The sequence below is a fragment of the Nansenia antarctica genome (genome assembly GCF_963989245.1).
Source record: "Nansenia antarctica genome assembly, chromosome: 18".
In the NCBI taxonomy this organism is placed as follows: domain Eukaryota; kingdom Metazoa; phylum Chordata; class Actinopteri; order Argentiniformes; family Microstomatidae; genus Nansenia; species Nansenia antarctica.
This window is the reverse complement of record NC_137691.1, coordinates 6,796,408-6,820,936: the sequence shown is the minus strand read 5'-3', so window position 1 is coordinate 6,820,936 and position 24,529 is coordinate 6,796,408. Positions and strand designations below refer to the sequence as shown.

Genomic DNA, 24,529 nt, shown 5'->3' with positions numbered 1-24,529 from the left:
TATTTAAGTTTAACCCTTTAAGTTGAATTACTGAAATGAATGAACGTTTGCACGATATTCTAATTTTTTGAGTTGCACCTGTACATCATTCACAATCAAAGCGCGCGCATTGAAACAGGTATATATATATCGCCTACGGGGTTGCCAGATGGGGCGTGTTACCGCCGAATGTGCTACTTTTGATCACACTGGGCCGGAAAAAAATTTTTTGGGCGGTTGGGCTGGCTGGATAAATAGCATTTAGGCAGCATCAAAATATCAGTGCCTGAAAGAAAGTTACAAAATGCGTGAAGTTAAAACACACAACCCTAGTAGAAGCTACATACAATGTGCAGGTTTTTATTTTATTTTATTTTATTTTACAAACATCATTGGCAACAACAACAGACATACAGTTTAGGGAGCAGGAGATGAGCACCTTGCCCAATAGTAATTAGCGGTTTTCTGACAATCTAGGTTTTTTGGGCTGGTTTTGGGTGGATTTAGCTGTTTTTTTAGACTGTGGTTAGTTAGGCTGGAAATTGTCAATCCCATATGGCAACACTGATCGCCTAACGGTAAAAACATTTGAACGAAAACGACAGTTCCACATTTACTACAGACGCCACTGGAACAACGTTTTGCTTTCGTAGTGATTGAAAACGAAATGGAACCAGAGGGTGAAAAGTTGGATGATCATGGTGGGTTTGAAGTCCATACTTTATATATGTTTTAATATCATCGCAAACATAGGCTTAAAACACCTGCTAGCATGCTAATTCCATGCTAATTTCATGCTAATTTCATGCTAATTTCACGCTACGCTAATGTTACCGAGTTGGCTAGTCACATGACCCACATCACATCACATCAGCCACAGTAGTGAGAACTACAACTCCCACAACTGGATACTAGCTGCTTCGTTTCCAATAACAGCTAAGCTAGTTTACTTTACTTATCATAATGTACATTTGTGATGTAGGGATAGTGTGTTTAACACTGTTTTATTCAGAATAATATGATGCATAAATCCCGTTTTGTCCTGCTAAAATGTCATGTATGTGTTACGGTAACCATGTGGGAATACGGTACATGTGGGAAAACTAGGGTTAGGGTTAGGTGCTATGTCGATTTGGTACATGCTGGCATGCCTAACCCTAACCCTAACCCTAACCCTAACCCTAACCTTAACCCTAGCACCTAACCCTAACCCTAACCTTAACCCTAGCACCCTAGCACCTAACCCTAACCCTAACCTTAACCCTAGTACCTAAACCTAACCCTAACCCTAACCCTAGCACCTAACCCTAACCTTAACCCTAGCACCCTAGCACCTAACCCTAGCACCCTAGCACCTAACCCTAACCCTAACCTTAACCCTAGCACCTAAACCTAACCCTAGCACCTAACCCTAACCTTAACCCTAGCACCCTAGCACCTAACCCTAGCACCCTAGCACCTAACCCTAACCCTAACCTTAACCCTAGCACCTAAACCTAACCCTAACCCTAACCCTAGCACCTAACCCTAGCACCCTAGCACCTAACCCTAACCCTAACCTTAACCCTAGCACCTAAACCTAACCCTAACCCTATCTCTAACCCTAACCCTAACCCTAACCCTAGCACCTAAACCTAACCCTAACCCTAACCTTAACCCTAGCACTTAACCCTAACCCTAACCGTAGCACCCTAGCACCTAACCCTAACCCTAGTTTTCCCACATGTACCGTTATGTTATGATTGTTATGATCCAAAACTGGTCAAATATTTATGCAATACTTTGAGCTAGTTGAGTGATATTAACTGCCGTAATGATAATGACCCAATGACAGTTCATTCTGCTAAATTGCCAACACAGTGAAGTCCCAAGAGATTAACACATGGTATGGTAAATACTATTGGTAATAGATTAGATTAAGGTATCGTAGTAATCGTGCTAAGCGTGCTAACTCCAATCCTTAGCCGAGATAAACTAGCAAGATCAAGATGACACAATTTCTCTAAATAACACGAGATACCTCATAATTATGTTTTAACCGCAGAGATGAAGATGGAGGAACAGTCAGTTGAGGAATTCATCAAGCGGACAGCTGGTCCAAAGGAGACCAGTCTGCTACATTTAGAGTTGAAGGTGACTCAGGTGAGTGATGTTATTATTATTATTATTTAAACATTAAATATGTTATTTAGCTAAACGTTACTCCTTTGTAGGACAATGTATGTATCATTCAAAACTATAGCTAACGTTTCTAGATTCGTTTATGTTTTGGCTTTAGATATTCGTGTAGTCGGCCTTGCCATGTAGGCTACTACACCGTAACTGTATTACAGGGTATCCGCGGTGTCTTGAAAAGTATTAAAAGTTGATAAATCAATTTTGGGAAAATCAAGACCCTTAATAAGTATTACAAAGTCTTATCACGATTTTATGAGGTCTTGAATTTTGTTGGTATTTTTCTGAATTAGAGGGTTAGGGTTAGGGTTACCCTCTGTCCAAAGAGTTTGAGTCCTAAAAACTTTTAGTAAAAGTTTGTGAATTTATTAGTTTTATTAGAAAACAAAGATGAACCGGAGATTCTGTTGTATGATAGTGGTCTAGTCTATTGCAAACTAAAACTGTTAAGTTAAAGGTGTCACTGATGTGAACGGTTACAGCTCGAAGTGGCGGTGAGGTCTGGAAAAATATTGACAAGGTCTTTAAAAAGTCTTAGAAAGGTATTGAAATTAACCTCAAGATTCCTGTATATACCCTGTATTATCATTACAGAATTTCGTGAGGGGTGGACCACAAGGTCAAAGGTTGTGTGACCGGGTTATCCGAGCCTGTAACCATCAACTGGGAGTGGGACCCCCGGACAGTGACCACGTCACACGTCTGATCCAGCTGGTGGAGTTTGCCCTCTCCGGGTATGACCTTTCCGGGGAGTTTGAGGCTCAGAGCAGTCCTCTGTACATAGAGAAAATCATCTTCCACATACTGAGTAAACTGAGCTCTCTGGGAGTGCACCGTCTGTTTAGCCACCTGGGAACCCTGCTCTACCAAAGGATTGCTCCAGCTCCACAGGTAAAAGGAGCAGAAGTACTTGCTTTTTAAATGTAGGATAGTATAATGCATCGAGTTTTTACTGTGTACACCTGCTCAATCTGTTGTGTTGTTGACTGTGTCTTCATAGACCGGGGACTTCCGTGTTCTGGTGCAGAAATGCTATACCGTGCTGTGGAACGGACTGTCAGGAGTCCAAGACAACACCCCCCTAAACCCTAGGGACAAGCTCCGTTGCCAGATGCAGTCCCTGGGCTTCCTGCTGCTGCTTGACAGGGGGAGTCCACTTCCTCTCTCGAGCTCCGAAGTACCCATGTACACAAATAGCGCCCTGGCCCAGTACGAGAAGAGCTGTGGGACTCTGACGGAGGAGGACGCTTCCTTCCTCCTACAGGAGACACACAGTCACCTCCTGGCCCATTGGACTGGGGGACAAGGCGGTGAAGGGGACAGGGAGCTCTCGGAGCAACCCTGCCTCTCTACACTCTGTGAGGTGGTGCTGATGAACTCCAAGCTCCTCTGTAAGGCAGGCTGCTGGGGTCTGGCCTCAGGACTGATGGACGGTGTTATGGGTAGGGTCGAGGGGTGTACTAACGGACTCAGGCAAGCTCTGGTGTTGGGCAGGCGGGCAGTAGACATACATCGCTCCCTGAGCTCAGGAGAGGATTGTCGGCTGGCGTTCACAGACTGTGCTTGGGACCTCAGGTCTCTCCCTGCTGCCTTAGAGGACCCGGGGGCCCATGCTGTCCTGGAGGGATGCGGGATGGTGGTGTGGGCAGTGGAGGCAGGCAAGAGCAAGGGTCTGAGTGGTGCAGGCCTGCTCGCCTTGTTCTCCTTTCTGGAGGAGTACCAGGAATTACTACAGAAGAGATCACAGAAGGTTGGTGACATTTATCATTGTCAGGCGTGCAGACTTGTCACCTTTCTGCTAAATTAGCCGTTTTTACGTCTAAGTCTCATCCAAGTCACATGATGCGTGAGCTAACTAATCTTCCTGTCTGCTAAACTCTGCTGTTGTTGAAATAACTTTTAGCTTCAGGCAGCTAGGTACAATTCCAGACAGCGTGGATAACAGTCAGAGTAAACTGTTTTCCAAGTAATTATGAGGGTGTTATGGTCAGGGCTGCCGCTACTTACACGGTTAGACCATTGATACATTTTCTTCGTTTTCAGGCAAAAATAAAAAAGTGTCACCTTTTTGGGCCATCCCCAATTTGCACCCCTGATTGTATCATGATAAAATGCTGTAGTGGAAGAATTTCCAATGTTCTCACAGAAACATGTCGGGTGGGTGTGTATGTCGCTCTTTAACAGGATTTGGCGCCGCTGTCCGAGAGCCAAATTCAGAAGCAGCTGTGTTTCAGCATGTACCGGGGCTTGATGTTTGCCTTTGAGAGCCTGTTTGCTTCGAAGGTAAGAAGGCTCCCAGCTCTCACCCAAATGAGTTTTTATCCTCTTTGGAATTCTACTTCAGTTCAGGCCATTGGATCATGGCCCTAGTTTATAAAGTTGTTGGTAATTGTTTAGTCAGCATTCACATTTATTTGAGCTCAAATTGTTAATTTGAATGAAAATGCTGTTGTTTTGTTTCAGCTGGGGAAGAGGGAGACACTAGACAGAGTACTGCTGTATTGCAATGCTACAGCAGGCCGGATGATGACTGAAGTCCGCAAACTGCCCAGTGACGACATGCTCGTCCAAGCAGGTAACTGACCGATTGTGGCATCTCATTTAATCTGGTTCAGCCCCAGCATGTTAATACCAGATGGCTGATGTGTCTGTGTGTGTGTCTGCCGTCCTCTCTATAGTCACAACAGTGAATAGGCTGGCATGTGCTCTTTACAACCGCCGGCTGTACGACCAGGCCTTCACTCTGTTGGAGATCCTGTGCCAGGACCTACGGAAGAACTGCCCTGCCTCTCTGTCTGATAAGGTGATACCTACCCCCTTTAAACATGTTCATTTGTTAGTAGATTATCTTCATTTTTTTATATATAACTGTATATGTTTTTAGGGCATTTCTGCTTTATTGGGATAGAGATTGACAGGAAAGATGGGTTGGAGAGAGGAGGGATGACATGCAGGATAGGTCGATGGCCAGAATCGAACCAGGGACCCTGCGATTACACTGCATGCACCTTAGTGAGCTACTACACTGCTTAGGCGTCTCTAAACATGTTAATTTGTTAGTAGATTTGAGTGGATGCCTCATTTCCGTGGGTGGATAGGTTTCGATGTGAAAGTCATTGATACTTTGGGAAAGAGCTACTGTACATGAATTCAATCGGTTGTTGTTTTTTTTATTTTATTATTTGTTTTTTTAAATATGTTTTTTGGGCATTTCTGCTTTAATGGGATAGACAGTAGAGATTGACAGGGAGAGAGAGAGCATATCAGAGAGAGGCGCCCCTCCATTCAGATATTGTTCATCAACACATTTGGTGTGTCTTTCTCCAGTTGAGCTGGTTCAGGATGGCGGTGCAGAGCTCTCGCTGGAGTGGTCAGCTGGAGCGTGCCTTGGACTGGGTCATCCTGTGGCTGCAGGCCATGGGTGACCGGGTCACGGGTCACATGACGGAGCCCGTCTCTCTGTGGGTCAAAATCAAGGTGGATGCCGTTCAGGCCGGTCAGGAGGACACACGCCTCAGGTATTGGTTACTAGTAGGGATCCACTGTTCACAAGGCTTCTGTTGTTGTCAAGTGTCTGTGTGTTGTCAAGGAGGTACATTTTTCATCTTGTCTCCTTTATTCTTCTCTTGAGTTTCTATTAATGACTTGAACTGTTTGTGGTTGTAACTTGCCCTGTGGTGTTCGCTTAAATACTTCATCATCCCTCCAGTACTTCTAAATTCCTCCTCCAGTAAAGGTTATATTTTTACTGGAGCGGCTGTGGCGCAGGAGGTAGGTTGGCAGATCGGCAGTTCGAGCCCCGGCTGGCCACATGTCGAAGTGTCCTTGGGCAAGACATTGAACCCCAAATTGCTCCCAGTGAGCGGGCCGGCGCCTTGCATGGTAGCTTACCGCCATTGGTGTGTGAATGCGTGTGTGAATGGGTGAATGAGAGGCCGTTGTAAAGCGCTTTGGATAAAGGCGCTATATAAGTGCAGTCCATTTACCATTTAATGTTACGCATACAGAGCGACTGATTGGAGTAACCCTCCCCTGTCATGTTGTTGAACATTCTTTCGTTTTTGTTACTTAACGTTGACATTTGTATCTGAATGCCAATGTTGAGGAACCAAAGCCAGAAGAATTTTACTCTTGTGTACTTGTACATTGAGATGTAATAAAAGCCATTCTGAATCAGGACTCTGCGCGACGGTTTTGGGCGTAACGTCCCAGACGAGGGCGTGATGCTCTGTCTCCTCGAGGAGGAGCTACGCGTCTACAGGGAGGTGTCAGGAGACACCACCGAGGAGCGCTACAACATACTCTGTGACCTGCTGGACATCTGCCACGAGAGCAGCTCCCACACACACCTGCGTGCTGTCTACCTGTGTGAGATGGCCCAGGTGGTGTGTTTCCAGGACTTCAGCGAACATACAGACTGGTAGGATTTACCTTGAACTGTAGAGTGAACGATTTACAGAACACACAAACATGGCCCACGTAAGTGCCTTCTTTTTATATAAAAAAATAAAATAATAATAATAATTATTTGCAACTGTGCAGCTCGGCAGTTGATTTTACCCAAGAGGCCCTGCGCTTGCTGGAGGAGGAGCAAGAGACCAGTAAGAATGCTGATAGGCTCAAGGATGACAAGGCCCACGCCTCTTTGTGGCTCTACATCTGCACCCTGGAGAAGACCCAACAGGAGGTCGGTGCTCCCTAGTTTGAGTATCAGGAGTTGAACATTTTCCCCTTTTCCTTCTTTATGTGTCTTTATGGACATTTAAGCCTTAAAACTGACCGTTGGGATTTCTTCCTGGCCCTTTTCTAGGCCATCGAGACAGAGAAGAAGTTGCAGGATGTGAGTGAGCGGGCCGGGGGCGACGCCGTTCCTGTGAGCAGCAACGACCTGGATTACGAGGACAAGCAGAAGCAGCAGGACAGTCACCTGGTGTACGAGGGGCTCGGCTTCGACTTGGCGGCAGAGAGCAGTAAAGAATTACATTTACATCTTTGGCATTTAGCAGACGTCTTATTCCAAAGCGACTTACAACAAATACATTCGACTGACTATGTGAGTCATCTATCCACCAGTCATAGCAGGAACAAGTAATCTATGTTCAGGCCTGGAGCCATTGGCAGTCGGCTAGAAGAAGTGATTTTTTGGGGGGGACATAGGAGAAACAGTATGGGGGCGGGTAGTAGATGTCTCAGGAGAAACAGTACAGGGGGGTAGTAGATGTCTCAGGAGAAACAGTATGGTGGGGGGTAGTAGATGTCTCAGGAGAAACAGTATGGTGGGGGGTAGTAGATGTCTCAGGAGAAACAGTATGGTGGGGGGTAGTAGATGTCTCAGGAGAAACAGTATGGTGGGGGGTAGTAGATGTCTCAGGAGAAACAGTATGGTGGGGGGTAGTAGATGTCTCAGGAGAAACAGTATGGGGGCGGGTAGTAGATGTCTCAGGAGAAACAGTATGGGGGCGGGTAGTAGATGTCTCAGGAGAAACAGTATGGTGGGGGGTAGTAGATGTCTCAGGAGGGACAGTATGGGCGGGTAGTAGATCTCTCCGGGGGGACAGTTAAGGTGTAGCCTGAAGAGATGGGTCTAGTCTCTGGCGGAAGATGGGGAGGAATCCTGTAACAGCATCAGCCTTGTGTGTGTCAGACCTCAGTTAGGATGTCTGTCAGCCTGTTGTTTACAGGGGTGGCCAGCCCTGGTCCTGGTAGACCATCGTATTTCAAAACGTTTAATCTAGATCTGGACAATGCAAGTTTTTGCTATCCAGGATCAGATCTATCTGGCCGATTTTGAGTAGTACAGGGGGGGGGAAATCAGCCAGCTTGATCTGATCTTGGTTAGCAAAAAAGAATCTGGATCATTCTGATTCTCCAGATTTGAATTTTTTTGAAATACTCGACCCTGAAGATTCAAATAATCACCTCATCGCCACCTCCCCGGTTAGAATCCACCAGACCTGGGTTGACCTGGGTTGACCTGGGTTGACCTGGGTTGACCTGGGTTGACCTGGGTTGACCTGGGTGTTTGTCTGTCTGTCTCCTCAGAGCGGAGCCAGCCTCTGGACAGGGCGCTGAGAGAGTGGTCCTCTCTGCTGCAGAAGCGTAAAGATCTGCCTTCAGTCAGGAACCCCAAACAGACCTGTTCCTCCATCGCCCTCACCGCTGCTCTCTACAAACTCATGGGCAAGGTAAGAGACTTATCAGTTAGTGTTAGTCTTCAACTGCCCTTTGGCACATTCAGATCTGAAAGGGATCTAATCGTTTTGAGCAGAAGGGTTTATGGCTCCATCTTGCCTTTTGACGGGTAGGGGTTATGAAGACAAAGGCACATTTATTTGTATACCACATAATCATACAAATTAATCTAGACTCGTAATGCTTTACAAAAAACATGAGCTAACATAATTAAAACTTTTTAAAAAGTTCAGCTTTAAAACGATTCATAAAAAACAAATCAATCGGTTAAAAAAGCCTTCCTTAACTCTTTAAAAAATACACTAAATTAAAAGCCGAACAGAACATAAAAGTCTTCAGCATATTTTTAAAGGATATAGATCCAATGTGCGTTCGTTACTAGACTGCATCATGTCAACTCTTCACTTCACCTCTCCTCATCCTAGCCTCTGCAGGCTCTTGAGAGTTACCAGCTGGCCATCGGCCTCTCCCGTTGCCTTGGCGATGCCCAAGGCTGTGCCACCTCCCTGTGCCACTCTGCCAGACTGCTTCTCGACCTGGGTGCCCCTGGACCAGCACAGGTAACTCACCTGCTGATAGGGTTGAGGCTTCACATAAGCTTCACAGACGCATGACATCTAAGGCCGCATCTACACTTGACACTTCAATCCAATCCTTTTGTCATCCAAACAGGATGATCACATACTACTTTATGATAACTGTACACAGGGCTCCCACGGGTCCTTGAAATCCTTGAAAATTTGTGAATTTCAGGAAAAAAAAAATCAAGGCCTTAAAGGTTTTTGAAAATAGACATGGGTCATTGAAAGTGCTTGAATTTCTCTCAAAAAAATTACTTTACACATATTTCACAATATATTGTTTTGCTGTGCTGGGGTAGAGAAGGTTAGTTAGAGAATCTAGTGTTCAAGCCTCTACATTCAAAAGCCTCTCTTTTTAATTGTTGTCTGTGAGCGGATAGTTCCTATTATATAAATTCTCATCTAGATCTGTCTCAAACTATGCCGTGTTGGGTCCTTGAATTTGAGGAAATTTAGTCTTGAAAGTCCTTGAAAGGTGCTTGAATTTGATGTTTCAGAAGGTGTGGGAACCCTGTGTACAGGTCTAGATGATGCACAAGAGTCGCATTGTGTTGACATTGCGGCCCGATTGTGTTTTGGCATCCGGCTGACCACCATTTTTTGTGTTTGTAATACCAGGTGAGGACACATATTGTGATCTGATCGTCATGTTTGTATATCAGAAGTCTGGTTTTAAATGTCAAGTGTAGACGAGGCCTAAACAAACGGGTGAAACCCTATTCAGCTACATCACGTCGTAGGCTAAATGTTGTGTTTTATCTTGACCTTTTGATTGGCTGTTTCAGAGCCAACTGGAGGAAGCAGAGCAGTGTCTGGCCTCTGACTCCGTCAGCTCCACCACTGAGGGACCCTCTTCTCTCTCTATGACGGCCAAACTGCTGAGGGCTCAGCTCTGTTACAGCACAGGACAGGTAACACACACACACACACACACACACACACAAGCTTGTGACAGTGACACACACTCGCACAGACAGACACAACAGAAGAAGCTCACTAGGCCGTAGCAGATTGACTGACATTTTTCGTCATTTAGACGCTTTTATTCAAATCAGTTAATTTTATCTCCAATTACAGGGACATTCTCCCTGGAGTAATTTAGGGCTAAGTGCCTTACTCAAGGCCACACTAGAGAGTGGTGTTCCCAGGTGGGATTGGAACTCATGACCTTCTGATCACCAGTCCAACTCACTATCCACTAGGTCAGGCCAACGCTAGCCGATGTCGGTACCACCCAATATAAACGACAAAGGGATCGTACAAGTAGCCATTGCTCTCTCACCCTCACCATCTCTTGTTTCCTTTTCTCCTCCTCCTCCTCTCAAACTCTCCTGTACCTCTTCATGTCTCCAGGTGGAGCTTGGGGTGCCTTACCTGTGTGAGGTGCTGAATGAGTTGGGCCGAGAGCAGAGGTACTCTGAGAGCTGGTACCTGCATCGTGCCCGAACCCTCCAGACCAGCAGTGCCTACTTGAGTCTGGACACGGGCACGCTGCCACAAGGCCTACGGCAACAGATCACCCAGCATGGTCAGCAGCACCCTAGATTTCAAATTGTATTTGTATTTCTATAATAATAAAAAAACTGCTTTATTGGGATAGAGACGGTAGAGATTGACAGGAAAGATGGGTGAGAGAGAAGAGGGGTGACATGCAGGATATGTCGACGGTCGGAATCGAACCAGGGACCCTGCGATTACACGGCTGACGCCTTAGTGTGCTACGCCACCAAGCGGCCCTTACGTTTACATCTGAACCGTTTAGCAGACGCTTTTATACCAAAACAGCTTATAATTAAACATTACAGGGACAGTCTACCTGGAGTAATTTAGGGCCATACTCAAGGGCACACTAGTGGTGGTGTTCCCAGGTGGGATTTTAATAATACTATCTACATGTATAGTATCATATCTGTATTTAGCTTGCAGGGTGGCCCCATTACTAATGGTCATTAGTGATCATATGCCGTCTGTTGCTTTAAATCTATGATGATATGACAGGTATGAGAATGAGGTGTTTTGGTTGCATTGCTGTTTTGATGGTGTGTGTGTGTGTGCGTGTGTGTGTGTGTGTGTGTGTGTGCTCCAGGACTGAAGACTGCAGACACTGCCCTCACTGAGAGTCTGAAGCTGCTCACCAGTCTGCTGGTGGCGCTGGTGGGGAAAGACTTCGTTAACCAACGCTTCGTTAACCAAGGTAGGGCCGGGCTGGCATACTGTCCACCACACATACTGTACTTCATAGACTGCGGCATCGACTGGCTAAGTAGTCTCATGAAGCTTCATTGACCACGGTTTGGGTGTTCCCCCAACTCCACGTAGAATACGTGTCTATAAACCTCTTGAATGTGGCTCAAGGGAAATCCTCACTCTTGTACCCCATTTTTTAAACAGTGGTAAGATGTGCCTACCTTTTATACGATACTCCTTTAGGCCCGTTCGTCTGCAAGTCGTGCTGAGGTTAATTTGGTTGTCAGTCTGTTCTATTGACCTGCTCCCTCTGCCCCCCGCCCCCCCCCACCCCCCCCCGGTGATAACCTGGTGTTGTGTGTCAGTCTGTCCTGTTGACCTGTTCCCTCTGACCCCCCCCCCCCCCTGCAGGTGATAACCTGGTGTTGTGTGTCAGTCTGTCCTGTTGACCCGTTCCCTCTGACCTCTGACCCCCCCCCCTGCAGGTGATAACCTGCTGATGAAGTGGCTGGTGATGTCAGAGCTGCTGAGCTGCTCTCTGAAGATGGTGGCTGTGAGGAGCAGCACCGGGGCCGTACATGAGGCCAAGCACCAGTGTCTGGAGGCCCTCAAACTGGCCACCAAGCTGCAGGCTCTTAGCCAGTACGTGTGTGTGTGTGTGTGGGGGGGTGTGTGTGTGTGTGTGTGTGTGTGTGTGTGGGTGTGGGGTGTGGGGTGTGGGGTGTGTGTCTGTGTCTCTCAGCAATACTAGTTGTATAAACATCTTTCTTTTTCTTTTAGTATGCTGAACATTTATTTACATTTTTGAGCAACAATTTTCTGCATTTTCAATCTTGGAACAAGAATTGGAAAAAACATGCTTTTGGCTTCTGAAACTCTGAGTGTCTTTGTCCTTGTGTAGATGTGCAGAGCTGCTGGTGCTGAAGGCCGAGTTGGAGCTGATGAAGGGCGAGAGGGTGGAGAGTGCACTGGACCTGGACAGAGTCTTTAACCTTCTGGAACTCTGCATGGGTTAGTCAACTTCACCCTAGTAGTGTCTCTTACTGTTGGAAACTCTTCGAGTCCCGTGGCCAACGATGCTAACAACGTTTTTGCTCTCTTTAACCTCTTAGATTTTTCTAATCAGGAGAAGAAGGTCGAGGTGAAGATCAAACCGAGGAAAGGCCGTCCATCGCGGAAGCCCGATACCCCCCTCCCCAGCCCTGTGGAGGACTACAAGAGCTTCCTGACCACCAGGTGGCTCCCTAAGGAGCCCGTGGAGAGGAAGGACCCGGCCAGCTCCCCGCCGCTCAAAGCTCGGCCCCAGCGCTGGCCCTCCTCCCTGGACCACAGGCCCGACTGCCAGTGCCCCTGCTGCTCCGAGCCCAGCCTGGGCCGGGTCACCGTACGCTGGGCGACCGCACAGGCCGACCTGGCCCTCCAGCTGGGCCCGGCGGAAGCCCGCGCCAGCCGCAAGCTCCACCTGGCCACCTTGGCCCGCTGCAAGAGCGTCACCGCCAAACTGGCCGTCAGACTGGCCGGGCTCTTCCCCGGTGTTGTTTCCGGCCCTGCGAACCGCTTCCCCAAACCAGCCTTGCTGCAGGACGTGGTGGGCAGTGTTTACCTGCGCATGGCGCTGGCCGGGCTGGAGCTACAGCTGGACAAGGGCCACGGGCCGTGGAAGATCCTGGAGGCCGGCCTGGCGTTCGTGACCGCCAAGCCCTCTCCGGACCTGGGGCCCCTGAGGGCGGGCCTGCTGGCGGCCAAAGCCCTGGCCGCATGTCTGGCCCTGGCGGCCCAGAGGGACTGCTCCCCGGAGGAGCTCTTCTCTGCCGCCTGGACTTGGAACGCACCCAAAGGGGACGTGGAGACGCACCACATCAAGGCCAAACCGCTGCCTCTCCCAGCCTCGGCCAGGAAGACGAGGAAGGAAGACCCGGCGGCCGTCGCCACCGCCAAGCCGAAAGACGCCAAGACGCCCAGAGTCCCCAAGAACAAAGTGGCCTGCACCCCTGTCCAGCGGGCCAGAGCACCGAGAGGAGGAGGAGGAGGAGCGAAGGCGGCCCCCAAGCTGGCGTTCCAGGTTTATGAAGAGGCGTCACCATCTCAGGAGAAACCCCAACCTGTCCCTGCAGCCCCCAAGAAGACAAACAAGTCTCTCTTCAAGGTACGCCAGGGCCCAGTCGTTCAAAACGTTCAATCTGGATCAGAATGATCCCTCTTATTTTTTTTTGCTATCCAGGATAAATGGTAAATGGACTGACTTATATAGCGCCTTATTCCAAAGCACTTTACAATGGCCTCTCATTCACCCATTCACACACCAATGGCGGCATGCTACCATGCATGGCGCCGTCCCGCTCATTGGGAGCAATTTGGGGTTCAGTGTCTTGCCCAAGGACACTTCGACATGTGGCCAGCTGGGGCTCGAACTGCCGATCTGCCAACCTTGCGATCATTAGACGCCGGCTCTACCTATTAGACGCCGGCTCTACCTCCTGAGCCACAGCCACCCCAGCCATTTTGAGTCATTTCAGCCAGCTTGATCTGATCTTGGATCACAAAAAAGAATCGTTTTTCACAAAAAAGAAAACGTTTTTTAACAACTGGGCCCAGGAGGTCACATTTTTTTAGGGCTTTCATAATCCAGCGTCTTATATGATCTTTAGAGAGGCCTGATCATAAAGACTTGTACTACTATCATATTTGTATATGTCGGTCTGTTTTGTGCATCTTGAAATTAATTGGTATGGTGGAGTGTTAGAATCACTAGCAAACTGCCACGGGTATTGCAGCACGGTTCTGACCTTTTGTCTCCTGGCCTAGGTGCAATTCAGTGACGAGAGTGACGCAGAGGCCGACCCCCAAGAGAAGGGGCTCAAAGAGAAGAAACCGGCGGCCTCAAAAAAGCCGACCGCCTCCACCAGAACGACCCGCGTCCGCAAGCAGCCAGCGGCACCGGAGCCGCCTGCGGAGAAGAAGTCCCCTCCCAAGAGGCAGGGCAGGCGCAAGGTTAGCACAGCGGTCCCCCACTCCACCTCTTCTGAGGAGGAGGTGGTGGAGGTGGTGCCGGCCCCAGCCAGGAGAGGAGGCAGACCCAGGAGACAGCAGGCTGCCGGGAGGGAGGCTGCTGCTGCAGCAGCCGGAGCAGGGGGACCGGACACTGGGGAGGAACCGGAGAGGTTGAGGACAATCGACGAGGACATGGAAGGGATTATGATGGACAGCAGTATTGAAGAGCTGAGAGCATCCGACACTGAGACTGAGGAGTCTGCTGCATCCAGTAAGTGTGTGTGTGTGTGTGTGTGTGTGTGTGTGTGTGTGTGGATTGAAAGATGCCATAGTGTCGTTGTCTTGTAACATCCCTGAGCGCTGAGGCTAATGTCACTGTTGAACCGACTCCACTTTGCCTCGTCTCTCTGCAGGCATGGCTGTGGACGGCCCAGGCACTGGTTTTGAGGTCCTGCGGAGGGACCTGTGTGGTGACGGAGAGAGAGACTGTTTGTCTCTCTGCCGCCTACTCCTTTTCTCATTCCCCTAGACCCTCTGGTCGAGGGGGAGGCACAGGACTCCTCATCTCGCCCAAGTGGTCACATACTGTCCTTCCCCTGGCACACTTGTCTATATCCTCCTTTGAATTTCATGCCGCTTTTGTCTCCTCCCCGGTCAAACTCCACATTGCTGTCATCTATCGCCCCCCAGGCCAGCTCGGTGACTTCCTAGGCGAGATGGATGGCCTTCTCAGCTCTTTCCCTGATGATGGCACTCCGCTCGTACTACTAGGTGACTTCAATTTCCAATCTGAGAAACTTCTCTCATCTGGAGTACTTGACCTTCTCCTCTCCTTCGGCCTTACCCTGTCCCCCTCTCCTCCGACTCATAAGGCAGGCAATCAACTCGACCTTGTCTTCACCAGATCTTCCCACACTTCCAACCTTACCGTTACCCCTCTTCCAGTTTCTGATCACCACTTTATATCCTTCTCCCTTCCCCTCAAAACTTCCTCTTCCCTCTCAGCCTCTAACCACTTAAGACCCTCTCGTCGTAACCTACGTACCCTGTCCCCCAGCGCCCTCTCTTCTTCTGTCCTATCCTCCCTACCCTCTGTCGAATCCTTCTCCCTTCTATCCACTGATGCGGCATCCTCAACCCTCCTGTCCGCTCTCACCTCATCCTTCGACACCCTCTGTCCACTAACCTTGAAGCCAGCTCGATCCTCTCCTCGAGCTCCCTGGCTCTCTGAAACGCTACATGCTTGTAGACTAGAGCTCAGAGCAGCTGAGAGGAAATGGAGAAAAACTGGCCTTTCTGATGACCTTAACCACTATCACTCTCTCCTTGCCAACTACGCCTCCTCTGCATCAGCTGCTAAAGCATCCTACTATCATTCCAAAATACATTCTTCTGCCTCTAATCCTAGAAAACTGTTCTCCACTTTCTCTTCACTCCTTAATCCACCTCCTCCCCCTCCTCCTTCCTCCCTGTCCGCCGATGACTTTGTCACCTACTTTGAAAAAAAGGTGGATGACATCAGCAGCACCTTTCCCCCCCCACCTCTCCCTCCTCCCACTAACAATGCTAACACCCCTTCCAAACTCTCTCCTCGACACTCGGTCTCTGGATTGTCATCTTTTTCCCCCCTCTCCCCCGATGAGATTCTCACACTTATCACATCAAAGCGGGCAACCACATGCCCTCTCGATCCCATCCCCTCCCCCCTTCTCCAATCCATTTCCGCCGACATCCTTCCTTACCTTACCACCCTAATCAACTCCTCCCTATCCACAGGATCTGTCCCAGCGGCCTTCAAAATAGCCAGAGTCAAGCCTCTCCTCAAGAAACCTACCCTTGACCCATCATCTGTCCACAACTACAGACCTGTATCCCTTCTCTCCTTCCCTTCCAAAACCCTTGAACGCGCGGCATCTAAACAACTGACTGACTATCTCCGGAAGATGGATCACTTAGACCCCCACCAATCCGGCTTCAAGGCTGGGCATTCCACTGAGACTGCGCTCCTTGCTGTCACGGAAGCCCTCCACTCTGCCCAAGCTTCCTCCCTCTCCTCTGTTCTCATTCTCCTTGACCTGTCTGCTGCCTTCGACACAGTCAATCACCAGATCCTTCTCTCCATCCTCTCAGACCTGGGCATCTCTGGCACCGCACACTCCTGGTTCTCTTCCTACCTGGCGGGCCGCTCCTACCAGGTGACCTGGAGAGAATCGCTATCTTCTCCACGAACCCTCTCCACTGGGGTACCCCAGGGTTCTGTCCTAGGGCCCCTACTTTTCTCCCTCTACACCAAGTCTCTTGGCTCGGTAATCTCTTCACATGGGCTCTCCTACCACAGCTACGCAGACGACACTCAACTCTTCCTGTCCTTCCCCCCGTCTGATGTACACGTGGCAACCCGTATCTCAGCATGTCTCGCTGACATTTCAACTTGGATGGCTGACCACCATCTCAAGCTCAATCTTAACAAGACCGAGCTCCTCTTCATCCCCGGGAAAGCCTGCCCTCTCCAAGACTTCTCCATCACAGTGGAGAACTCTACTGTAACCCCCTCCCTGACAGCCAAGAACCTTGGAGTGATCCTGGATAAACGACTATCCTGTGCGGAGAACATTGCAGCAACAGCTCGCTCCTGCAGATTCTTCCTCTACAACATCAGAAGGATACGACCATTCCTTACCAGAGAGGCAGCGCAACTCTTGACCCAGGCACTGGTCATCTCCCGCCTGGACTACTGCAATGTACTCCTGGCTGGGCTCCCCGCTTCAGCCATTAGACCTCTGCAGCTCATCCAGAATGCTGCTGCCCGGCTGGTATTCAACCTCCCCAAATACTCGCATGTCACCCGTCTCCTTCGCACCCTGCACTGGCTCCCGATAGCAGCTCGCATCAGATTCAAGACCCTGGTGCTTGCATACCAGGCAGCTAAAGGGACAGCCCCTGCCTACCTGAAGGAAATGGTAACCCCCCAAACCCCTGCCCGCTCACTCCGCTCCTCCACCTCGGCTGGCCGACTGGCCCCACCTCCTCTACACAGCAGTCGGGCTGCCCGATCACGTCTCTTCACAACACTGGCTCCCCGCTGGTGGAATGAGCTCCCCACGGCTGTCAGAACGGCAGAGTCACTACCCATCTTCCGTCGTAGACTGAAGACCTATCTCTTCAGGTTACATCTTAACTGCTCCTCCTGAGACATCTTCTGACCCTCACCACTACGTCTCCTAAAGACACCCGCTTTCCCCTCTTCTGTGTCCCTAAGAACTTCTATTGCCCCCCTTGTACTGGTTCTCAGTTTCTCCAGTAAAAAAAAGTTTTAGTAGAAGGCGATAGGGAGAAGGTTTTTCCTTCTATCAGTGGCCCCGGGCCCGAGCTAGATTACTCTTCCTGCAACGAATGGTGGATTGCTGATTCACATGCTTGGTATTCAAATGTATTGATTGTAAGTGGCTTTGGAATAAGGCGTCTGCTAAATGCCAAAAATGTAAAATGTAAATGTCTGAGCTCAGGAGCGGAGGCCCCCTTCACTCCAACGCCGTGCCAGGTGAGCGTCACGAGTCTGAGGCCCTGCTCTGTCACTAGTCGAGGCTTTTAAAAAACTAGCTAAAACAGATCTTTTCTCCCTGGCCTTTGACCTGAGGTGAGCCTGCCTCCCGACACTGCACTTTTTGCACTTTTATTTCTGCACTTGTATTTGTATCGCACCATGTTTTTAGATTTTATCTATTTTATCTGTTTTATATCTGTATTTTATCTTGTTTTTTTCTTTTACCAGCACTTTGGGCGGCTGTTTGTCATTGTAAAATTGTGCTATATAAATAAACGTTACTTACTTACTTAGTCTTCCATGGTGTGCATCTGAGAGCTCTGTTGAGAGATTTGAGACATAAGAGATTTTGTTTAAATCTGAGTGATCTGTATAGACAAGACAGGCGAGTAACAGCCCCCCCCCTCCCTCTTTCTCTTTCCTTTCCTTCCACATAGATGGTCTTTCTCTGGAGGTGGTGCAGTCTTTGCTGCGTTCTGCCTGGTTGGCCCTTCAGCATTTCCCCCCGCCCAGCCTCTACCCCAGCCTCTGTACCCTGCTGGCCCTCTTGCTGGGGCAACAGGACCCGGTCACCACGGCGATGCTCCATGCCCAGTCCGTGGGTGTCACTACCCAGCATGACATGATCCGACATCTCTCAAAACGCCTCAGGTCAGTCACCCATATTCTCTTTCCTAAGTCCAAATCAGCCCCTTCACCCCCCCTGGCAATGATCAATAGTGCCATGGAAGTTGCCTTCCAAAACAATCGATTCAACCTAGCCTATCAGATCTACACAAGGGGCTAGGAGTTTGTGTGTTTATTGTAGTATTGTTTTTAAGTCGTTCCGTCAGAGAAGATCCAGTGACCTTGTTGCTGTGTTCCTTCTGTAGGAAGCTGAAGAAGAACGCCAGCGAGCTGACAGACAAACTGGGTTCTCTGAGTCTAGACGACCCCCCTGCCCGGACCGGGACGGTCCCTCTGGAGCAGAGACTAGCTCAGCTGGAGAACATCTTCGCCTTTCCTACCGCAGACCCCTCCGCCTTCCCACAGCACCACTGCCAACAGTTCATCCAACAAATAAACAACCTCCCTAAAGGTACAGTACATAGGGTTCCCACGGGTCCTTGAAATCCTTGAATGTTTGTGAATTTGAGAAAAGAAATCAAGGCCGTAAAAGTTTTTGAAAATCGACATGGGTCATTGAAAGTGCTTGAATTCCCCTCTCTCTCTCTCTCTCTCTCTCTCTCTCTCTCTAAAATAAAAATATAGGTAACATGTAGAAGGGAATAAAACAACCATACTAGTTACTACGGTTAATTAGTTAGCTAGATTTTAAACATAACGCCGTTAGATTTGAAAACCGTTCATGGTCATTCCTATTATATACATTCTCATCTAGATCAAACTATGCCGTGGTGGGCCCTTGAATTTGAAGGAATTGAGTCTTGAAAGTCCTTGAAAGGTGCTTGAATTTGATGTTTCAGAGGGTGTAGGAACCCTGAGTACAGCTCAAGGGTTTTACATCAAGACCCATCTCTTCAGGCTATGCACCTTATGTTTACATTTACAGTTTTGGGCATTTAGCAGACGCCTTTATCCAAAGCGACAAATATATTTGTCTAAGTAATGAATCATCTATCCGTCAGTGATCGCAATAAAAAGTTATCTATGCTCAGCGCCAGGGGCCATTGGCAGTCACAATGCTGGAAGAAAGAGAAAGCTGCTATATAAATAAACAGGGTTCCCGCGCTGGTCTTAAAAAGCCTTTAAGTCTAAAATCCACCAATCCATAAGGCCTAGAAAGGCCAAAAATGTCAGTTATTCTGCCTAAAAATTATGTGCTAGGTCTTAAAAATGAGATCCTGCAAGGAAATCAGTCCGACCACATCTATTTACGCAGAACATAATGAAGCTAGAACCAAAATGCCAATTTGCCAATTCAGTGAAATCCCTAATTTCATCACCTCGACGATGACAAAAAGCTATATGGTGTCGCGAATAGGTCTAAAATTATATTCTAAGAGGTCTATAAAAAGGTCTAAAAAGATCTTACATTTGACTTGTTGAAACTTGTAGGAACCCTGAATAAAGCTTATTAACACCCAGGAGCAAACTGTCAGTGAATGCGAGTTGTGTTTTGGTGGTTTACAGCATGGTGACCTGACTTCTCTCTCTGTAGGGGTGACGGCGTGTCTGCTCTCGGTGGCCAGGGTGCAGCCAGGGGAGATTGGGGACACCCTCCTGCTGACCCGTCTGGAGAGGGGCTCCTCTCCTGTCACCGTCTGCATCCACACCGCCCAGCGGCAGGTGAGGAACACACACACCCACACACACACACACACACACACTCACTCACTCACTCACTCACTGACTCACACACACACACACACACACACACACACACACACACACACTCACCCACTCACTCACTCACTGACTCACACACACAGACACATGTCTATTACATGTGTATTACACCGTTGATTGTTGCTTGATACCTATGCGTGCGCGCACACATATACATATACTGACTGTCTGTCTGTCTGTCTGTGTCTCTGTGTAGCACCCTTTAAGCTGGCTGCTTCAGGAGTTTGACAGTATCCAGAAGCAGCAGAAGGTGGTGTGGTCTGAGTCGGAGAAGACCCAGTATTGGGGAGGATGCTGGGCACTGGACTATCGCGTTGAGGTAAGGGCAGGGGCGGGCGGTCACTCTGCTGGGTGCGGGCAGGCATGGATGAGCAAGTTGGTCGGGAGAGAGTCGGGCTTAACCCGTACATCTAGAGGGCGATGCTTAACAAGCAAGTGGATGCATGTCTAACGGTTGTTCCTCATGTGGGTGTTTTTGATTTGCCCCTAAATCTTGTCTCCCTCTCTTGTCCGTCCGTCCCCCCCCCCCCCCCCCCTTATTTTCCTGTCTTAGAAATTGTGTGAGAAGATGGAGGCATTGCTGGGCTGCTGGCGGGGGCTTCTTTTGCCCCTGACCTCTGACCCCAAGCTCATCACCCAGGCCAAGCACCTCCACAAGACCTTCACTGCCTGGGGAGTGCAGACCTCTGAAGAGATGCTCAAGGTGTGTGCCCCTCCCTCTCAGAAAAGGATGTGAAAGGAAAGGGAGTCTTAATGGACCTATCGCTAAGCCACGCCCCAAAATAGAAATTGTCCAATCATATCACAGCAAAAGTCACTACAGGCAGAAAACTCGGACAAACAACTTGCTAATATCTGATGGTGAAAAGCTTCTAGACTAAATATTCTTGTCATCTTTAAAAAAACATGTCTACAGTATTACTTGCTGTGGCAGAAATCAGAAATTTGCCAACTCCCGCCATTGTAAGTCATTGAATGTCATTCAGTCACGGTCAGTCAGTCACTGTCAGTGAAGCGTTGTTTGTTTTTCTGAGTTTTCAAAGGGGGCGTGGCTTAGCGATAGGTCCATTGATACGAGTACACGGTCTCTCTGTTGACTAACAGGCGGTTCTCGTTAACCCTGTGTGTTCCAGGCTTTGCTGTCGGCCTCTCCTCTCCTCTCCCTGGGAGACGTGCGATGGTTCGCCCAGGGACTGTGTCCGGAGCGGGCAGAGGAGTGTGTGGCACTGCTGCGGGCGGCCGTGTCGGCGCTGCGAGAGAGGGCAGAGCCACAGGGACATGTGGTGCTCATCCTGGACAAGGTTAGTGGTCTGAGGGGGGGGGTCACATAATCTCAGTTATCCATCATAAACATGCATGTGTTTATGAGGGATCGCACACACACACACTTTTCCCATCTCTCCGCAACTCTGTCACTCAAATGTGCACCACGATGTCAACATACCCTGCGAACAACAAAGCACAGTGTGGTAGTTTGTGTGACGTACTACTATGCTTTTTTTAGTTGTTCACGTATTGCAAGCGCTGTGATGTAATATCTATCATGTTTCCTCCTCCGCAGTACCTCCAGAAGCTTCCGTGGGAGACCATCTCCTGCCTCAGTTCCCGTGCCGTGACCCGCATGCCCTCTCTGTCCTCCCTACTGGGCCACTGTGCCCTGAGAACTGTGAGATGAAGCACTGTTTGAATCGGCACATTGGGGCCTGGTCAGTTAGCCTGGTCAGTTAGCTTGGTCAGTTAGCCTGGTCAGTTAGCCTGGTCAGTTAGCTGGGTGCGGGCAGGCATGGATGAGCAAGTTGGTCGGGAGAGAGTCGGGCTTAACCCGTCCATCTAGAGGGCGATGCTTACAAGCAAACTAACAAATCAGTAACAGTTAACTAACAGTCAGATGCATGCAGCAAATTATGACTTTTTTTTTTAATGCTAGTGACTCATTTGTTTCAAGCTGAATAGTGACGCGGGCGTACTGCTTGTCTCTTTTCCTCCCCTCAGTCTGACCCTGAGTGCGTCCTGAATCGAGGAGTGGACCCTAAGCGGGTGTTCTACGTGCTCAACCCTGATGCCAACCTTCCAGGCACAGAGGAGCAACTTAAAGACCTCTTCTGCTCCAAGTGAGCCTAGTGCCAGTACATACTGTACTGCATGTCTGCTGCTGTTTAGGATTTGTCTCTTATTAATATATCTCTCTCTCTCTCTCTCGCTCCTTCCTTCACTCCCTTTTCCTTCTCAAGTGGGTATGCTTGGCAAGGTGTGAGTGGGGCTGCTCCCGACACTGACCATCTGCAGGAAGCTGTCACTACTGAAGATCTCTACATGTGAGTAGGGAAATGTCACAATTGAGTTGACTGGAACTTACTTCTGTTTGGAAATGTCTGCTGCAGCTCCTCTGTGTGGTATTTCAAAATGTTTAATCTAGATCAGAATGATCCAGATTCTTTCTTTTGCAATCCCGGATCAGATCTAGTATCTGGCAGGTTTTGAGTTGTATTGGGGAAATCAGCCAGCTCGATCTGATCCTGTATCGCAAAAGAAACATCTGAACTATCATTCTGAGCTCGTTTGACATTTTTTAAATACTGGGGCCCAGGTGTTCAAAACTGGATCAGAATGACCCCGACTCTTTCGAGCTGGCTGATTTCCCCTATACGACTCAAAATCAGCCAGATAGATCTGATCCTGCATCAGAGAAAAGAATCGGGGTCATTCTGACCCAGATTAAAAGTTTTGAACAACCGGGCCCAGAGGTTGCCCAGTCTTTCCTGTGTTGCTCACGTGCCGCTCTCTGTTGCCGTAGTTACGCGGGCCACGGAGCAGGGACGCGCTTCCTCGACAGACGGAAGATCCTGCAGGAGGAGATGAGGGCCGCCTGTATGCTGTTTGGCTGCAGCAGTGCTGCTCTGGCTGTGCGTGGGGAGCTGGAGGGGTCTGGCATCATCCTCAACTACCTAATGGCAGGCTGGTAAGACTCGACAGACAGGCTAAACCCAGGGACGCATGCACGAATACACAGCGTTTCCTTGTCTCTGTACTCTGCCAATTAAATTTAATCTAAAGGGGAATCCTTTTACAGTATTCTATACACACATCATGCAGGGTTCCCACTGGTCCTTGAAATCCTTGAAAGTGTGTGAATTTGAGAAAAAGAAATCAAGGTCTTCAAAGTTTTTGAAAATAGACATGGGGTCATTGAAAGTGCTTGAATTCCCCTCTCTAGTTCTGTCTCAAACTATGCCGTGTTGGGTCCTTGAATTTGAGGGAATTGAGTCTTGAAAGTCCTTGAAAGGTGCTGTGTCATAATGTGTGGGAACCCTGATAATTCTACTTTAGTGCCCAATCTGCCCATACAAGGTACTGAAATAAAAAAACTGAGTGCGTGATCAGTTGCTGTGTGCGTGTCTGTGAACCGGATGTTTTAGCGTGTCCCGTCTGCTCTGCCCTGTAGCCCGTTGGTTCTGGGGAACCTGTGGGACGTTACCAACGTGGACTTGAACCGCTTCATCATTGCCCTGCTGCAGTCCTGGATGTCTGCAGGCCCTGGGGCCGCTCTCCTGGACCACATGGACTCCTCCCGCCAGGCCACCCGACTCAAATACAGCATAGGAGCTGCGCCTGTGGTCTACGGCCTCCCCATACACTTGCGATAGGACGAGGAGACGCACCGTCTTAGAAACTCACAGTGAACAAAAATGGAACATCAAAAGTTAGAGGATGACATCTGTCAACTACTACATAGTAGTTTGTCTCTTCATGAAAACAAAGATAAATATAAATGTAACTTTAATATAGTTGTTTTAAGCAAAAATGACACGTGTTGTTATGCACTGTTGTATAAAAAAACGATTGAATAATAATATATGATAAAAAAAAAAAGAGCAACAATGATTTAGGCAACCCACTGTAGATTTTAAAGTCTGTAATGGGAGCCATCACTGCAGCACACTTGAATACGTTGTCGGTTGCTGCCAACATCTTTAGTGCGAGAAGTCCACCAAACGCCTGTTGAAAAAAAGATGAATCATGCACATGAATATAATTCACGGGATGATATAGCATTTTAACCCCCTACAGTAAGAGTGTGAGCTTAGTTAAGTCAGCAGGATAGCATGTGTACTGCACTGACAACCACAATCCTCAATTTTTGTCAAACAAAATGTGTACCTCTGATCCTCTTTCTCAATGCTCTCTCTGATTGGTGGTGGGGGTGTTGGGAGGGGAGGGGAAGGGGGGGTGGGGGGCATAGGCTACAGAGGGACACACAAAAGGTTAGATGTTTTGATGCACTCCCTCCTTGTCCCCTGCCTTTGAGTGACGAGTGACGACCGGTATACCAACACACTGTAGCAACTGACGTTAAAAACGCCACACAGTACCTTTCCATATAGCCGCACAGTACCTTTCCATATAGCGCAATCCTCCTGCGGTCAATATAGGGCAGCTCCATCAACCACCTACAACAAAGAACGCATTCATCTTTCGTTGTGCTTTTTACACTCTTTACGGATGGATTGAAATCGGGTTTTCTGCTGCGAAA

At 48.7% G+C, this 24,529-nt stretch overlaps 1 protein-coding gene across 1 annotated transcript; it reads left to right on the top strand.

Annotated features, from left to right (window-relative positions):
* Positions 1-2,025: 2,025 nt before the first annotated feature.
* LOC308173423 (separin-like) lies at positions 2,026-23,642 on the top strand (the record flags this gene model as incomplete). The annotated part of the gene is made up of 31 exons (XM_080548457.1): positions 2,026-2,121; positions 2,749-3,045; positions 3,155-3,904; positions 4,339-4,437; positions 4,618-4,729; positions 4,833-4,957; positions 5,482-5,672; positions 6,332-6,574; positions 6,697-6,841; positions 6,965-7,124; positions 8,197-8,339; positions 8,772-8,906; positions 9,713-9,838; positions 10,281-10,455; positions 11,014-11,121; positions 11,600-11,756; positions 12,016-12,125; positions 12,227-13,260; positions 13,920-14,376; positions 14,519-14,575; positions 18,087-18,300; positions 18,522-18,727; positions 19,811-19,938; positions 20,195-20,317; positions 20,552-20,701; positions 21,132-21,299; positions 21,560-21,664; positions 21,991-22,109; positions 22,230-22,313; positions 22,793-22,957; positions 23,441-23,642. The coding sequence occupies 31 exons, from the start codon at positions 2,026-2,028 to the stop codon at positions 23,640-23,642; spliced, it is 6,384 nt and encodes a 2,127-aa protein (XP_080404583.1).
* Positions 23,643-24,529: the final 887 nt, after the last annotated feature.